The sequence below is a fragment of the Neolamprologus brichardi genome, chromosome 16 (genome assembly GCF_056152115.1).
Source record: "Neolamprologus brichardi isolate AB-2024 chromosome 16, ASM5615211v1, whole genome shotgun sequence".
Lineage (NCBI taxonomy): Eukaryota > Metazoa > Chordata > Actinopteri > Cichliformes > Cichlidae > Neolamprologus > Neolamprologus brichardi.
Genome location: NC_142119.1, coordinates 1857136 through 1876057, shown reverse-complemented (window position 1 = coordinate 1876057; position 18922 = coordinate 1857136). Strand labels below are relative to the sequence as shown.

General features: G+C 38.6%; 2 protein-coding genes across 4 annotated transcripts in view; one reads left to right on the top strand and one right to left on the bottom strand.

Annotated features, from left to right (window-relative positions):
• The window catches only part of LOC102797105 (inactive dipeptidyl peptidase 10), a 134239-nt gene extending 128147 nt beyond the window's left edge, over positions 1 to 6092 (top strand). The window contains exons 24-26 of the mRNA XM_087829735.1: positions 1779 to 1854; positions 2143 to 2216; positions 4836 to 6092. Coding sequence (XP_087685861.1) covers positions 1779 to 1854; positions 2143 to 2216; positions 4836 to 4952 — 267 coding nt within the window. The 3' untranslated portion in view covers positions 4953 to 6092. The remainder of the gene's footprint in view (positions 1 to 1778; positions 1855 to 2142; positions 2217 to 4835) is intronic.
• Positions 6093 to 8699: 2607 nt separating this feature from the next.
• Positions 8700 to 18922, bottom strand: part of dpp10 (dipeptidyl-peptidase 10 (non-functional)) — a 246521-nt gene continuing 236298 nt past the window's right edge. For all 3 annotated transcript variants that reach the window (XM_087853043.1, XM_087853044.1, XM_087853045.1), the window contains 6 exons: positions 17674 to 17728; positions 17363 to 17462; positions 14631 to 14689; positions 13895 to 13967; positions 13517 to 13590; positions 8700 to 10290 (listed from right to left, as the gene is read on the bottom strand). In XM_087853043.1, the coding sequence (XP_087709169.1) occupies positions 10153 to 10290; positions 13517 to 13590; positions 13895 to 13967; positions 14631 to 14689; positions 17363 to 17462; positions 17674 to 17728 (499 nt within the window). In that variant the 3' untranslated portion in view covers positions 8700 to 10152. The remainder of the gene's footprint in view (positions 10291 to 13516; positions 13591 to 13894; positions 13968 to 14630; positions 14690 to 17362; positions 17463 to 17673; positions 17729 to 18922) is intronic.

Genomic DNA, 18922 nt, shown 5'->3' with positions numbered 1-18922 from the left:
CTTTCTTTCCTTCTTTCCTTCCTTCTTTCCTTCTTTCCTTCCTTCTTTCCTTCCTTCTTTCCTTCTTTCCTTCCTTCTTTCCTTCCTTCTTTCCTTCTTTCATTCCTTCTTTCCTTCCTTCTTTCCTTCTTTCCTTCCTTCTTTCCTTCTTTCTTTCCTTATTTCCTTCCTTCTTTCCTTCTTTCCTTCCTTCTTTCCTTCCTTCTTTCCTTCCTTCTTTCCTTCTTCCTTCCTTCTTTCCTTCTTTCCTTCCTTCTTTCCTTCCTTCTTTCCTTCCTTCTTTCCTTCTTTCTTTCCTTCTTTCCTTCTTTCATTCCTTCTTTCCTTCCTTGTTTCCTTCCTTGTTTCCTTCTTTCCTTCCTTCTTTCCTTCTTTCCTTCTTTCCTTCCTTCTTTCCTTCTTTCATTCCTTCTTTCATTCCTTCTTTCCTTCCTTCTTTCCTTCTTTCCTTCTTTCCTTCCTTCTTTCCTTCCTTCTTTCCTTCTTTCCTTCCTTCTTTCCTTCTTTCCTTCCTTCTTTCCTTCTTTCTTTCCTTCTTTCCTTCCTTCTTTCCTTCCTTCTTTCCTTCTTTCCTTCTTTCATTCCTTCTTTCCTTCTTTCCTTTCTTCTTTCCTTCTTCCTTCCTTCTTTCCTTCTTTCCTTCCTTCTTTCCTTCCTTCTTTCCTTCCTTCTTTCCTTCTTTCTTTCCTTCTTTCCTTCTTTCATTCCTTCTTTCCTTCCTTCTTTCCTTCTTTCTTTCCTTCTTTCCTTCCTTCTTTCCTTCTTTCCTTCCTTCTTTCCTTCCTTCTTTCCTTCTTTCCTTCCTTCTTTCCTTCTTTCTTTCCTTCTTTCCTTCTTTCATTCCTTCTTTCCTTCCTTGTTTCCTTCCTTGTTTCCTTCTTTCTTTCCTTCTTTCCTTCTTTCATTCCTTCTTTCATTCCTTCTTTCCTTCCTTCTTTCCTTCTTTCCTTCCTTCTTTCCTTCCTTCTTTCTTTCCTTCTAACAGTTAAAAGACCTGGTAGTTTCAATCATCTTTCATTTTGCAGTTATTGAGGCCACTGTGCTTCCTAGACCACTCAAAGTTTTAGATATGTTTCTATAGCCGTGCTTTGGTCCATGCTTTGCCACAGTCCAAAGTCCACAGCGAGTTTTTTAGACTTACTGGTTTCATGTTATGTTCTGTCATGCAGTGTGAATTATGGGCTCTAATAAACACAGGTGTATGCGTTTCTAAATTATGCATAATAAATTTAATGAAAAAACAATTTACATGGATAAATAACACTGCAGGCACTAAAAGAAAAATGTGTTTGTTTTGGTCTGGTCTTGGTTGAACTAGAAAAATCAAAACTGTTGTTTCCGCAGTATTTCTAGCACTGCACCACCAGATGCAAACAGATTTTGAGATGTCCAAACTGCCTCTCCTCTCACCTTTGCAACTGAAGTTTCTGTTTAAGATCAGCAAAGTACAAAGTTCTGCTGATGGCAGCGCAAAATTAAAACTCATTAATGGAAGCTTTGATCTCTGCTGCTCAGTCACTTGACAGTTTTGTTACTTCAGTACATCCACCCTTGCTTACTGACACTTCCATCTGTGTTTGGTTGCATCTGATAGAAGTTGCTATAAATATTTATGAGTGGGAACTGATGCTGTTTAAAGATGTAGTTCCTTGTCTTCTAACCAAAGTTTTATGCTAATGGCTTCAACATTATGAGCTGTTTTATTAGATTTAAATCTGATATAGTTAAGCTGTGTCTGATTCTGTCACTGGGTGGTGACTGTTCACTGTCTCCTGCAGATTTCCAGTCTGCTCAGCAACATCACAGGACCTGCAAGTCCATTGAACTTTCTTATTATCCACGGCACAGCAGATGGTGAGCATGGGAATAGATAAACATGATGAAGCAGATATGTAGCTGTAGAATTGAGTAGGGTTTACTGCCCAATTAACTGTAAATAAGTACATACTGACAACTCTTTTTTGCAAATTTAACATAAAAATGAATGCAAAGGAAAAATAAAAACTGCAAGTGTTAGTCTAACTATTGCATTTCTTTTATTTTACTGAATCCCTAACAATGCTCTGCATAATGGGGTGAATGGTTGTTGTGCAAAGTTATTCCATTGTAAATTGTCATTGCAACTCTTTGTTCTCTTGACAGCCAATGTTCATTTCCAGCATTCTGCTGAGTTGGTCAAACTGCTGTCTGCATCAAATGTTAACTACACTCTCCAGGTGACTTCTGCCATCTCCTCTCTGCATGACATTCATTTCAGTTCCCTAACAAGAGCGGACCCATGTGCTGTGTTTGTGAATTTATCAACCAGCCTTCTTATTTTTATTCTCTGAAGGTTGAAAAGTCATTTAACAAAGGCTTCTGCTTTCCCATGTGTCCATATCACAAAGCAGTGTGGTCAGATATGTGATGGTTTCTTTCTGCTGCACAAGATAATCAGGTCTTGCCAATTAAAGCAATGTTTGTGGACAGCTGCTTGTGTGAGCAGATGCTAGGCAACGTTTATATGAATAATTTTCCAAACAGTCTATTTTGTGTCAGCGAGATTTTACAAACTGTGGTTAAAGATAAAAAATATATATATACCGTTTTAAATGTGGCCAATTTCGCCTTCAAAATCATCTTCTCGTATAAGATGATAATTAGATAATTCAGTAAAAGTCCTGGCATGCCCCCTTGCATTTGTGCCTCTGCAATGGTTACTGGATCTCCCCCAGTCTGTTAAAACTGTGATCCTTCAGCTTGATTTTCATTTGCATAAGTTGGCTACACAAAACTGCATGTGGCATCTTTTGATTCTTTCTCTGTATGAGAAAGTGCTTATTTCAATCTGAAACATTGTCAGAAAAACTAGCCACAGAGACCTATGAAGAATAAAAATAAATACATAAATCTAATGGCAACACCCATGGTGCTGAAATAAGTCAAGAGCCATTACTATTGAATTTATATAAATGACAATTAATATTATTAATTAGAAAGAAACAACTGCAGTACGAGTGCACTGATGTGCAAGCTTCACATTAAAGGTAAATTTAAATATCATAGGCTTCAGTGCATTTAAGTCCGACACAGTCTTATAGTCTGATGATGGAGATGTGGAAATCACTTTTAAATGATGCCAGATTAAAGAGAAATGTTAAGGCACTGGCACATGAAATATGATAAACAGTTGAAAAATATAACTGATCAATTTTCAGTCTTTTAGTTGGAGTTCCAGCAGTGTAGAGCTGACATATCAGCAGATTAATACCAGCATTAAAACAGATGACATATTTTCTGAATCGTCATCTGAATGCGTTCACATTCATGTGACGTTGTGACTTACACTACACTACTGTAACTTCCATCACAGCTTTCTTCAGTGGCATTAGTAAGGTATGCCTAAGGTGTAAAAGGGCAGCTACTTTGTAATATTATGTTCTTTTGGAAAAGAAGCAGTGAACTGTAAGAAAAAAAAAACTTAATCTGCTCCTGACCAAGTTATACACTCTTTTAAACTGGCTACCACAGTGATGTAGCCAATTAAAAAGAGGTATTTAAAATAAAAACTCACTTAATGGTACAGCTCAGACCCCTACACTTTTGTTCTTTTGAGATACTTTTTATACTAAAAAAGGAATTTGGTTAGAACTCAAGTTTCTCTCATTTCTACCAGCAGAAGGGTGTAAAGTCATTAAAATAAATGTATATCCCATCTCCCTGCACTCAGATGCATGCTCCTCCCCCGAACATGATAATGATGGTGACATATCATGTTTAACACCCACTGCTCAACAAAATTGTACAAAAAAATCACAACACTTTGAAAACTCCTCAGATCCCCATGGGAAAAATCATGCTGGATTTTTATTCTGATTATTAATTGTGGAATGCTGTAGCAAATGCCAATCAGTCTCTAGGGCCCACTAGAAGATGTTGGTACCCCAGGCCACCCTCATAAAGTCTGTTTCTGATTGTTTAGTCAGATACATTCACAGCAGTGCCCTGCTAGCCAAATGCAAAAAAACCCCAAAGAACTTGCAAAGCCATTACTATTTTGGGGGTTCTCTAATTCCCATTCTCTTATTTTTACCCCTGTAGTAACTGTTGCACTAGAGGAGCTTTTAATAACACCAAAGCAGCTGAAACTGATTGCCAGCCCCTCTGCTGCTTAACTGATCAGATCAATATCATATCGAAGTTAAGTTATAAAATATAACTGATGCTAAACTCTGATTAAAAAGTGTTCCTTTAATTTTTTAATTAGTTTATTATGGTAATTGTCTTCTTCAACATGAGTGTCTGTTGATTCCATGATTCCATATAGTCACTGTATTTGCATATTTTATTTGGGGTGGTGCGGAGTGTGGATCCTGATGACCACATCATAGCACTGGAGCATGTTTGCTATGTTGTTACCTCTGAACAGTTTCTGCTCAAATGTGTAAAGAGAAAACACAAGTAGCCCAGCCTGAACTCTCACAATTCCTGCTTAGTCAGTTCATTATGACCACTTGCCTAATAGTGTTAGCATGTTAGTCCTTTGAGCGCATCCAATGGTTGGAGTCTACAAGACAAGTGAAGGTTCCCTGTGCTATATGGCAAAAAGATCTTAGCAGGAGATCCTTAGCCGCAGATCAGAGCATACTGTCACCAGTTCATCCTTTCATTGTTTTCTTGTCTTTCATCAATGTCAGCTGATTATTACCACTGCTAACTGGTATTTGCTGGTGTAGTTTTGTTGGCTGTGCTATGATGTTAATATCAAGGCAGTGTTTTATTTTGTTTTTGGAACTCCTTTCTTTCACTTAGAATATACATCATTTCTATGTTTCTTTCCATTTCCTCCTGACTAGATATTCCCAGATGAAGGACACAACATTATTTCAGTAAGGAGTCAACACTACTTTCTGAGCTCAGTGCTGAACTTTTTCAACCGCTGCTTTGAGGAGGGGTACAAAGAAGATGATTAGCTCCAAGTAAGCTCCTGTGGTAAGGTGGTTTTATGGAGAGTGCGCTGGAGCAACTGCTGTCGTGAGCCAACGATGAGAGGTTGTGTTTCCCTGAACATCTGCTGCCTGATAAAAATGATAATTAATAAAACCCTACAGACCTATAATATGTAAGTTAGGTCCCTTCACATTTGTTGGAATGCAAAGAAAGTTAGAGCAGTGAATCTGAGGTTCTGGGGAAAAACAAAAGATAGGTTAATACTATACTACCATTAAGAGTTCTGTTTTGAATGTTTGTCCCATGTAATGCATACAAATGTCAGGGAATCAAAGAAACTTGTATTTCTTTTGTATCTTTCCTGAAATCTACTGTGAATTCATGTGAATACATTCTGTGAACAGAGAAAAATCACCTATAAATCCACCAAATCATATCACTATTAGACCGAATCACCAAACCGTTCCTGCAGGTGCCTTTACCTCATATAGTCTTTTCTGAGCTTCGGGCAAACACAGCAATACAAAAATATCGTATGACAATATGTAACAGAGAGTGAAAGGGGGTTTAGCCATGCTGTTTAAATCAGGTAAAGAAAACCTTTAATATGAAAGTTTCAAAAAGGAAGTTACTGTGACTTTTAGTTTTTTGTATTTCTTCTTTTATCCTTGTTAAAAGGAACCTGTGTGTCTGTTCAAGATGAATCTGCTATTTGGGCGCACATTGCCATGTGACATATTACAAGTATTAATTGTGTTGTTCAGGGAAGATTTCTTAGTTTAACAATATCTTCATCTATGTTTTTAGAAATAGATGAATAAATTTCAGATGTTTGTGACCAGCTTGAACCTTTACTGTTCCACACAGTGTTTAATATTACAAAATGTGAAAAGAAATTAAACTGGAGAATGGAGAAACTCCATGTGTAAGATAAGCAGTCTATGCTGTACAGTGCGCTTTGGCCACAACAGAACTCCTGTAATAAATACTGCGTCTTTCCTTCAGTAGCAAACTGATCGTTTGTTGACCATAACCCTGTGCTGCTCACACTTCTACACTTGCCTGACAAACTGCATCTCATGTAGCATATATATACTGCCCTCTGTAGTTGACATTTGTATACTTGGAAACATTTGTACGCTCAAATAAACTGACAAACTTGACATTTTTAGATCTGTGTGTTGCATTAATAGCTTATTTTAAAGTGCTGACAGTGCATATATTCATGAAGCTCTAAGGTCACTCTAATGTAACTAGTATAGTATAGATCACTGAAACGTTCCCCTTTTGCTTCAGCGACACACATTTTGCAGCTGGGGCTCATACAGAGCTGTCAGGATGTGCTAAGCATAGCAAATGGCATGCAGATTAAAAGCTGATGAGTAGGGAATCTCCATAATAGTTCAAGTTTTTTTCTCCAGCTTTTATAAGTTATCATCAGTTATATTATGCTGACATAGTGTCAGTTGCTGTACTAACAAAGCACTGCTAAACCATTCAACTAAGTAAAGAAAAACATGGATCCAGCATTACTTTAAGACATGAAGGTCAAAAAGTCTGAACATTTTCAAGAAATGTGGTGGGACTGGCTCTCTGAGTATTGCCTTTAGAAAGGAAGAGTGGTGCTCACAAAAAGATATGTTCATTACAAGCACCAGTTCTACAAATTTACCAATTAGCCGCATCCAATGAGAATCCATAACAATGCTTCCCAGCGATACATCTAAACATCAGCTGAGACGTTTAGATATGAGACCAATACTGAATGAGAACAAGGCTTTGCAGGTAAAACTCTTGGAGATTTACTCCGAATTTAAAGTAACAGTTCATCAACATAGATATCGCAGCATCCTGCAGAGATCCACCGTTTCATTTGCAGCTTCTGTAACAGCTCTTTGCTAGCTGGATTAAGTCTGATTTAGGCTCAAATCACCTTTAAGCCGAAAGTACCTAACAGTGACAATGTTAATCAGATAAGCACACCTCTCAAAGTATTACTAGTAAGGAAAGGGGATTCAAGTAAAATGCAATTTGATAATCACTGGGAACTTTTAAAACATCATATTATGTGGTGGAAATGTGCTGCAGTTATTAAACTGATGTTGTGATCAGATTGTTTTCTCAAGTTAAAAAATGTTTGAGGAGAGTAACATTCAGACTGATAAGAGCAGTGTTATTGTTTGTCTTTTTTTTGAGATGTTTAAAAGTGGGTCATTGAATGTGTATAAAAGGTTTTTTTTCCTCCTCTACACAGTATATGTTTAACTGCTGTTACTCTTTTAGGGTGAGGCCTAGACTTTGGTGGTGTTTTAGCCAAATGCTAAAAATGCTCAAACTAACCCTCTGCATGTCTTCTCTCACTGCCTTTGAACACACCCTCACCCCCTCCTGTGTCTTTAAACAGGAAGTTTTTCCTTGCCACTGTCGGCCAGTCCTTGCTCAGAGGGGAGGTCGTTTGCTGTTTGGGTTTTTCTCTGTATCGTTGTAGGGTCTTTGACATCTTTTGAAGGCGCCTTGTGGAATGTTGTTGTGATTTTGTCCTACATAAATAAAATTAAAGCCTTGACTGATCTTTGTGATCTGTATTCTTGATTTGGCAAATACTTTATGTTGAATGCCCTTCCTGATCCAACCTTCCCGATTTATCTGGGCTTTGGAATGCCACTTGAAGAACACTGGCTTGTTGCTTTGTAGTTCCACGCAACCAAGCACTGTTCTTAAATGCTTCTCCAATTTGGGAGCTGAAGCATATCCCAGCTGCCATAGGCCAAGAAGCATGCTACACCCTGGACAGGTTACCAGTCCATCGCACTTACACCTACAGTCAATTTATCATCACCAGTTAACCTAATGAGCATGTGTTTGGACTGTGGGAGAAAGCATGATTTCCCAGAGAGAATCCACAGAGACACGTGGAGAAAGTCCAGTTTAAGAAGCCAGAAACTGTAATTTTTAAAATGTCATAAATGCATTTTGGCCTTGCAGTTCTTCTTTCAAAGCTTATCAAACAGGTGAAGAGTCCAAAAAAAGAGGTAGATGTTAGCCCAAATGTAACCATGTCACCAGTAACTTTAGAACTGAAAGATCTAAAACTGTGAGTTGACTTTGTTCGGTTGTCCTATTATTTTCTTTAGATCTGCGTTGACATCTTGTGGTTATCGAGATTTTTTTTCTCATTAGACAAGAAAGAAAAACAAAGTCTCCATTAGGAGCGTCATCTTCAGGAGATGACTAACAGGACTTTTAGAGAAGAGAAATATTTGTTTGTCGGTTAACACCTACTGATCACTGTTGGTGTTAAAATAGACCTTCTTACAGCATCTTCCATCTGGCTAGGTTGCCATGTTGATGCATTCCTCCTTAAAAAACGACCAATAATGTTTGTTTTGAGCTCTGAACCACCATAGCTGTTACACATTTTGCTATTAGACAAGATGATAAACACCACCTAACTCTGGCTACTACAAATTTAAGAATTAACATCTGCTTGCTCATTCAGGCTTGTAAGTGCAGGCAGTGATTAATGCACACAGACATGCAGTGTTGATGCAAGTATGTTTGACTTTAAATAAGAAGATCTTGCCTGCTAAATCATTAATGCAGGTAGCCCATGGCCATGACAGATGACTGGGTCTCTTTAATGTGACTGCCAAGGTAACAAACAAATGAAACTTTAGATTGAATTGCTCAGTCCTGCAAACAAATGCAGCCGATTTGGTTCTCTGTTATTTGTGTTCAATCCACCAGAATAACTCAAAGGGGTTTTTTTTGTTTAGTTTTTTTTTTTTTACCTTTTTTATTATTATTTATTATTTATAATCATCACTAGAGGACAATCACAATAACCCCAAAACCTCAACCCTCAACCCTTCCCTTTTAAAACAGCAAAAAGAACGAGAACAAGCATTACAAAATCCATCCTAAGAAGAAAATCAACAGCTTGAAAGAAAACAGAAAAGAAATGAAAGTACAAGACGTCCAGGTCAAATCAATCCATCCCCATAGACTAAACTTTCTATGAGATCTGACATCTTAAAAATATATCTATGTACACACTCTGCTGTATTGTACTGTACAAAATGTGGCAACACTTGACACATTCCCTGTAGACATGCAAACACCTTACTGACACTGTAAAATTCCCCATCTTAGTTCAGCCACTTTTAACTGTTTCCCACATTTTTTTGAATGTCTTTTAGTGTCCAAAAATACGCGAAATGGTTCTTTACTCTGGTGGAGATGCACTGGAAAATGATCTCACACCTTTTTAAACTTGTGCAACTTGATTTAAGGGTTCAAATCACATATTAAGATGGAGAACTTTTTCAGTGTGGCCTGAAACTGAAATTACTATATGGCCTATAAACCTGTTATCTTCATCCCAAACTTAAGAGTTTCTAAACTGACTGCAACACCGTGTCTCGAGGACCTGAGTTGACATAGGTTAACATGACACTGCTAATGGATGACTACCACTGCCAGCAAGTAATATTACAGTATGTTGAACCTCATAAGGCATTGTACATGTCTACACAAGACTGCTGTACAATAAAGTGTGACCTCTAAACACTGTTTCCATTCAGGGTGGGCGATGGCAGAGGGTTTCAGCAGGAAATTGCACTTATTCAGGATCTGCTCAGGTTGTAGTGAACTTGCGTGACTAAACATTTTTGCAGATGACTGGAGCATTTCCTTGTGCAACGATACAACAACCAAAAGAGAGGTGAGATCAAAGGTGTATATTGGTGTTCTTGTCTTCCAAAGTGTCGCAGTACCACAAAGGAGACTGACATGGCAAGAATGAGTGAAGCTGAAAGGCGAAGGGGGGGAAAAGAACCATGCACTTGGTTAAGTGTGAATGACTGCAGCTCGGAGAACCTGCAGCACATCTTCAGTGTGCTTTGCCGAGAAACTGAGCGTCCCAAAACTGAAATGACTCTATGCTAGACGGCAGTTCGCGCCTCAACCCCGGCAATGCGAGCGTCACTTGTTGTGTCCTTTAGCTATCTTTTTCATCACATTTATACATACACAGACACACACACAGGAGTGCTCATACACACACACACATACGCACGCACACATACACACTTTGGGAGCATCAGCAGCTCTACCCCAGTGTCCTTTTCTGGCTAAACACTTGGTCCAAACACGAAAGGCCTTGACGGATTTCAGCAAAATTCTTCAAGCTCTGCCAAAGGTCTGACTCCCAAAGACACATTCCTACTCCTCTTCTTCCTCCTCTTCATCGGGTAGTGGTAGCAACTCCTCCTTCAGACACTCCCTGTAGAAACTGGACAGTGTGGTGTAGAGGTGCTGACGACTCTGCTGAGACAGGAAGTGTCCCTCATCTGGGTAGATCTGGTGGGTAAAAGACATGGAAAACAGCTTTCAGGGTACTTTGATTGCACACCACCATCTCAGGTTTGTGGAGTCTTTTTTGTGTCTTTTAGCTTATTGTTTTTGTTCACTCTCACTCCTCTCACGTTCTTTGCTTCTATTAGTGGGACTAAACTAAAAAGCTTTGGAAACACAGTACAGACTAGTTCCTTTGCACCAAACAGAAGTAAGACAAAGTTATTGACTTTCTGGTTAATATATAGGGGTATTTAGCAGATAAAAGGGCAGCTGTTTTGTGGAGGAAAAATGGAAACAGTGCTAAAAGAGAAAAATAACATTCAACATAATCTGCACTTCGATTCACTGGGTGGCCAGAAACACAACTTGCTCTTGCTCAAAGTGTTCTGTTACTCAAACATTTCATTTCATTGACTTATGCAGTGATATATAATCATTGTCTATTCCATTAGAATCCCACAGCTGCGTCTTCTGCTGTATAGTCTGGCTTCTGGGCAGAGTGAGGTGGGATTACCTCCTATTTTGCATCACATTTAAACAAAGTGCCAAAATTAATAGCAGAGCAGAGTTAATTTCATAAAGTGGAATACTTTAACCCCTCCCAGTCATAGCCTAAAACTATGCAGCAACTGAGAGAAAAAGTAAAAAAACAACACAAAACACAAAGGTCTGAATTAAATTATCTACCAGCCACTTTCCCATCTCCTCATGGACTCTTGTAAGACAACTATTGTTTGATTGATTGATTGATTGATTGATTGGTAATTTATTTCAACATGTGAACAATATACAAGTACATTTAGAAAAGAAAATAAAATAAGAAAGAAAAAAAATACTGTACAAATTACATACAAAAAAAATTATTAATTTACATGTTGAAAGGGAGTGGGAAGAAGTAAACACTTATTTAATCCCACCCCTTTGCCATAAATTATCAGTTAATATTTAGTCAGCTTCCTTACTGATATAATTTGTAATAAAAACAGCGAACAGATTTCTGATATACTATATACTATAATATCACATCATGAGTTGTTTTGTTTGTTTTTGTTTGTTTTTTTTAAATAGAGACATTCACTTAATTTCAATATTTTCCTTTTCTTTATAGTTCGAGAAGATCATATTTTTATAACTCTTTTTGAACTGTTTTATGTTTGGACATTGCTTTAATTCCATATTCAGACTGTTTCATAGTTTCACTCCATGAACAGAAACACAAAAGCCTTTTCTTGTGGTACGTACCTTCATTGTTTTGAAGTTACAAAAACCCCTTAAATTATAACTTCCTTCTTTCAAAAAAAACATACTCTGAATATTACGTGGCAGTTCTTTATTTTTTGCTTTGAATAGAATTTGTGCTGTTTGGAATTTCACTAGATCGTCAATTTTCAATATTTCAGACTGCAAAAATAGTGAGTTTGTATGTTCCCTATAACCTGCATTGTGGATGATTCGAATTGCTTTTTTTTGAAGAGTCTCTCAGCATTCAGTATTGCTGTGGTGCACTGGCGGCACGGACATCTTGCCGTCAGTGCACCACAGCCACTGGTGTTTCTGCAACACCATTAGCATCTAAAAAATGGGATCAGAGCACGTTGAAAAAATCCTTGTAATCTTGCAACTTAGGGGATTTCTAGTAATGCAGCGGTTAAAACATACACCATGTAACTTCAATGCTCTCAGTGTGAACCCTTGTCATATTTTGTTTCTTTCACACACATGCGTTCTTGTCAAGAGGCATCATAAAATGCCATTTTGTTAGTGCCTCATCAGTAAAAACAAGGTTGCTTTTAATGCTGTACCTCTAATGCAGCACCAACTGCAATATAGGCAGCTGAGAGATAACGGTCACATTTTAGAGACCTACCAAGGCCACATTAGGAGGCTGAATAAGCGACAGTAGCATAAATCACAGGTTTCTTAGCCACAAGGTTCACCTCCTGTTTGGACTCTACACTTGGAACTTACAACCCAATCTTACTAACCCACCACCGAAGGGAAGCTTTTGCATAACTGAGACATGTCAGTGACTTTCAAAGAACAACACACGTTTCTCAGTTTCCTGGGAATCAGAACAAGCTGGTCGTGCATTTAGAAAAGACAACAGCTTGGACTGTATCTCTGTAAGTTATCTTTACTGCTTCTTTTAAAGAAAACCTTACATAGTGAGCAGGTGCTACATTTAGAATGCATAACTTTGCTATATGAGCTCCACCACACGTTATTCTAGTCAAGCGACAACTATAAGATGCTCTGCCTAACAATAATCATGCCAGAGCTATGAGATCAACATGCTCCTGTTATGCTTTCTTTTTTAACACAACATAAACAGGAAGTTTCGTTAAAATTCAAAGTTCAGAATTCATTGAACAAAGACACCATTTTTGCAGTTGTGCTTTGGTCAGCCCGTTCTCACTCCCGAGGCGTAACATGCCGACGTTTTGTCACATCCCGCGGCGTTCCTGTGGAACGCAAAAGGAGACCTTCTGCGTTCTTATGGTACGCGGCGGGTTATGGCTGAAATCCAGTGCAATGACGCTCCTGCGGTAATAGACGTTCCAGCCCTGTATTCCAGCCCTAAACCTAACCTTATCCCTAGCCCTAACCATAACCTTTTTCCTGATCTTAACCAGGACTTTAATGATGTTAAATAGCGTGTTTCTAAGTGATTTGAAGAAAAAGAGCGAACATGTGTAGATTGAGTCCATACGGTTCTCATATTTCCTAATTTTTCCGAGGTCGTCATTTAGGAACGTGGTGGGTAGCTGAAAACGTAATATGTTGACGATTTGTCACCTAGCGTAAAATGTGACGCTTTGGGAGTGAGAACGTGTTGGCTTTGGTACACTACCACAGGGGATTTTAAATGGAGTAATCAAGATGCGATCAAAGTGTAGATTTTCTACTTTATTTATTTGCATCAACTTGCATTTTTATAGCTTATATGTGATACCCAAAGAAATGCCAGTGTGAGGGAGGCTATACAAAATATATATTTAGAACAGATAGGATCAAAGTAAAAAAGAAATGAAAATGTACTTGTAATTTTCTTAATTAATTAATTTTTTTTTTTTAATAAGGAAGCTTCCGTGAATATTAAATGGTTAAAATCAAGGTGTGGCCAAAGAATACTGAAAAATATTCAGACCTATTGTCATAGGTCATTGTTTTCTACCAAATGCACTCTAAAAACCTAGTGATGTAGTGATGACATCTCTGGGTTACACACCTGCATTGAGTAGTTTGCTCCAACTTTCACAAGGTTCTTGACGAGCTCAGCAGTGTGCTGGAAGTGGATATTGGCTGGGAGTAAAAAGAGAAAAATGTCAGCAAGATTCAGCCTGAATCATAACTGGAAAAAAAAACAGACAATCAGATTCTGGGAGAATGGAAATGCCTCAACAAATCCGACATGCATGGTTAATCAGGGAATGTTTTCCTCTGGAAATCCCAGCATCAATTTAGATAACCCACTTTTCCATTTATCTTTTGATTAAAAAGCATTTGCCTCATTACCTTCCAGGATTGCATGCCTCTTTGTGCTCAGCAGTGATGCACCACAGATAGGGTATTTTCATTTTTATCTACGATTTATTTTGCTTCTTACCATCTGCTGTGCCATGCACCAGCATCACTGTCTGTTCCCTAAGAGCTTGAACATTCTGCAGCACACTGGAAAACTGCGAGAAAGAGTGGGGAGATAATTAATTGATAGATATGCTAACTGGCATTGAGAAATGAAAATAAAAAAAAGATGCAGAATGTGATCAAATGAATGGCACTGTACTAAATTACATTCTACAAACAGACACACACCGACAGAGTCATTCAAATTAATTCGACATCTTTAAGTGATAAGGCATCTCCCACAGATATTTTCTGTTCTTGAAATATCACAGATTGCATAAATTATGAGGAAAATGTAAGGTGTGGTACAGCAGAAGCCGTGAAATACTTGTCAGGGTCAGATTTGTTGTTTGTGCAAAAAAATGTTTTGTTCTTCTTCACTGCCTCCTTCCTATCACACTGGGAGGAAAGTACATCTGATAGCTGAACATCAAGAGGCCTGAGAGCGACAGTCTCGCTGCGGCTGAAACCCCCCCCCAAACTTCAGCATGTGATCTGACACACCGGAGTTCAGAGTAACCAAAGACAGATGAGTGACAAAATCCTACAGAGCATTAAAAAAGAAAAAAAGAAAAAGTAAAGCAAAGCATCGCTGCCTCTGACTTTGATAGCAGCTGCTTTCAGTAACTGCAGGAGCTTAACTGTAGGTGTGTCACTGATGTTAACGTTTTCAAAGATCAACAGGAAACATGCTCGTGGAAGCAGTAAACACGCACCTGATATCTGCTGTCATCCCGTAATGGCATGCCGAGGTATCGTTCAGAGAACGCTGACGCTGTGCAAATGAGAAGTGAGACAATCTTAACAGTGCCACTAGCACACAGTGCTTCAGCTGCAGCTAAGTACCTGCACAAAGTGGAGATCCTGTTATTCAGGGTCCAAATTAAATACTTTTAGCAGCTTGTGGTGGTGAAAAGTCATCTGTGTCATCTCAGTGCTGCAGAGGACAATGTTTACAGTGGTCAGATTCATCTCACACTCAGGTTCCAGAAATAAACAGGTCATTTTTAGTGAGAGGCTAAAGGAGAAGAATAAAGTTTACAGTTTATTAATAAATGATCTAGGTTTACTTTATCACTTTACTGTGTACTTTAATTGGTTGAATTGCCCGTTAATCATCAGATGTTGCAGACATGAGCTATGTCTTTTTCATTTGCTTCAGACAGTTAGAAATACAGATTCGTTTTTGGCTGTCATTGACATATTGAGCACTGCTCAATATGGAGAATTAAGTTTTGCTTTTGGGTGTAGACATGAGTCTAAATTGTTACACATGAGATGCATAATTCATGTTTGGGAAAATATACTGGGGTTTTAATGAATAAAGATGATGATGCAATATGGTGATGATCAGGACCAACTGTTTCATGATTGTCTAAAAATGCTCTATTCTGGTAAACTCATAGGAGCTATTAAAGCTGGGAGCTCACACAGTGCAAATGACAACAAGGGGAGTACAATCACAAAGCACGGAAATAAGAAAAAGCAGGAGACAAGACACAGGTGAAAAGAATCAGGGAATTAGAGGGAAGACAGAGACAACATCTCTACTTTCCTTGCCATTTTTCCTTGGCCTTCACGAGAAACTTCATGAGACCAAGGAGGAGTGATAAAGTGATAAAGACTAAGAGAAAGAGAAACTCATTGTGGACAGAGTCCAACCACACTAGGGATAAATCTGTTCTTCATGAAAGACAACAGCTGGACAACAAGCCCTTCATGACAGCATTTTAACCTTGGGGTTTAATGATTAAAAATTCAAAATACATATCAGCAGGTTAGGGTATGAAACGGAAAATATGCTCCACCACTTTTCCAACTATGCTGATCTTTTAAGGCAGTGGTTCCCAAACTTTTTTTGCTGGGCCCCCCTTTGTTTACAAGAAAAATGTTCGCGCCCCCCCTCCCCGCACGCGCGCACGCACACACACACGCGCGCACAAATCCTCCAACCACACACACCCATATTTTGCTCCATTGCGGTTTATTTCACACCTCAAACATTTAGTAAAAAATTAAGCAAATACAAGTAATCTGCAATAAATTACAGGTAGTAAGAAAATAAACTACTAACTCTTTTACGCCACGTCCGCACCTACACGGGTATTTTCGGAAACGCAGCTGTTTCGTCCACGTAAACGGCGTCTCGAATCACCGAAAACGGAGATTTTTTAAAACTCCTTTTTTGCGTTTAGGCGTGGATGAGGAATGCAGAGTTTGTCTACGTCAAAGCTATGTGCCGTTTTTCACGTCACACTGTGCGCTACGTTATTGTTTACATGAGATGAATTGCAGAAAGCCAGATAGAGACAAAATACTGTTAATCTGACTGTCTGCAGGTTTTACACGCTTACATACACATGTAGTTACTGTCCCTCCATTTACAAAGGCAGAGGCGTTACGGTGTGATTATTTTACGTGTAGTTGTTTTTTTCATGTGTAATAATATTCAACATTGCTATGAATACATTTTTCAAAATGAGTTCAAAAACATAAACAGCTGTGGGATTCTGTTTGTCCTTGATTTGAACAGCCCAGCGCTGCTCCCGACACAGGGAAAACCAATCCTGCAGGGAGACCTACCTCGGCACTTGTGCAGGTGAAGCCAAAGGGCAGATTTGCTTCACCATGTTTTCTAGTCTTTGGCTTAGAATGAAGTTGGTTTGGAAACATATTCAGCGATGCTTCATCTCCTGCTTTGCGTTTCTGTGGCCGCCCCGTGCTAGCAGTGTCCAAGCGTTTTGTTCCCCCCCTCTTTCATGCCGCGCCCCCCCTGCAATGGCTCTGCGCCCCCCCCTAGTTGGCGGGCCCCACACTTTAGGAAGGTCTGTTTTAAGGAATGGTTTGATATTGCATCACTATAAATTGTAGGATGATATTATCTCCTCTCCTCTCTGAAGAATTCAAACAGTTGTTATGAGTGCCAGAATGAAACCTTCCTAAGCAAAGCACACTATTCAAATGTACCCATGAAGCTAGGACTTATTTGACATGCAAGGAAGAACAATTCCCAAAGCGAAACAAGAAGCAGAAACAAGGAAGACAAGGGAGCTAACCCAGAGGGAAAACAGGGGAAGACAACAATGAAACACTGGGGACACTAAAAAGTATAAAGATAAAAAGAATATCACTTCAGAAAACAAAAATGCAGAACCAGAACATGTTCAATAGTACTGTGTTACAGTATAGAGAAATAAAGTATATTCTGTGCACGTTAGTAGCTAGGATATTCAAGCCAAATAAAACTGGTGTGGTACATAATGCTGACCATATAATTATATTTATTTATTGCTGTGGACCAACACAATGGTCTGAAATTCCACAATGTATGGAATTCACAGGAAAGTCCACCACAGCAGTTTTACTGATCTTTACTTACATTTGCCTTGCAGCTTGTAAAATGTATCTTTAATGTGAATTAACCTCTTTTGAGAGATGTTTTACTCACCATAGAGTTTCCAGTCGGTCACTGGTGACATTGCACATGCACATTTAAACAGGCTGTCAGTAGACTTCAGCATCATTAATGTTATGTAGGCTCCATATCCCTAAGTGGGCAAACACAAACATTTATTCATCTCTAATTGCTGAAATCCATCAAGTGTAAAAATGAACTTGGATTCAATCTCTGGAGTCACTCAGTAGAAATTTTACTAAGTAGCTTCTTGGCACTTAATAATTTCAGCAATGGAAGTAAGAATACAATTTAGATGGTCGCAAATTTAATGTAGAAAAATGGAGGAAAAAAAGGAGGCTCACCTTTCCAAACACTGCTATCCTTGTCCGGTCAATGTATGGAAACTTCATCATGTATCTGAAAAAACACACACATGCTATATGACCTACAGGACTTCTTAAATGTGGTTGCACGGGAGGAACCAAGAATTGGATATCAATAAATATAAAAAAAAAACACTTGAAAAATCGCAGAAACTTCAGTGAGTTCTAATGATTTTATTCTTGGATACATCTCCTGCCTTCATAAACATGCATGAGACGATATTACTGCACCATCAATTTGAGCACAAGAGTAAAGCAAATGATTTTAAATCCCGAGAGTCCTCCTGCTGCCTAAAGAAGGTTCAAAAAATCAACTGTATATGTGTAAAGTCTGATATGAAACTGATATTAAAACAGAATCAAAAATCACCCCTGACCCTCATCTCCACTCACTCCACTATGTCATCTGCAAGGACCATAGTCGACCTGTACAACATCACTGCAAACAAGAAGCAGCTCAGAGCTAATTTCTGATGCAATCCCATCCTGTAACTTTTACGGCGCACCTCACCACTGTCTCATTGTCTTCATACATGTCTTTCACCACCTCTGCCACTCCTGTGTTCCTCATACAACACTTCCTCTCTTGCAACCCTCTCATATGCTTTCTCTACACCCAAAGACATTGCAGCTCCTTTTGACCTTCTTTATGATTCTCCAGCAACAAACTCACAGGAAAGATCACATCACAAGACCCAAATCAAAAAGCATCATAATGTTACATGTTGAGTCTGGCTAAATGCAAAAAGGCTAATGGTGGCCCTTCATGACTCCTAAGAGACTAGAGTCCATCCTCAGTGTGCACCATATTCTTGCTGTGCCTGACTCTCCCTGTTTTGACACTAAAATGCAAATTAAGCAGAGTGTCTATAAACTTCAAAGAGTTCAGTGGGACAAAGAGGCTGAAAGGATTTTATTTTTTAATTAGCATGAACGAGCAGAGAATTTATACTCCACTGATCACTTATTGCAACTTACTGTACAAACAGTAGCAACAACAACTACTGCCTTGCCCACCAGCAAAGTGCTTTGTTTGTGTACAACATATGAATTTGATGATTAAATTAAAAAAAATAAACTATAACCTGTTTTATTTATTCATTTTAACATCGATCAGTTCCTGTAAGATGACACTGACAAAGTTTGATATTCATAATTATTATGTTCCAAAGTGTTTGTTCATAGAGGGGAATAATCTTTTGTTTTGGACGTATCGTGGGGTTCTCTC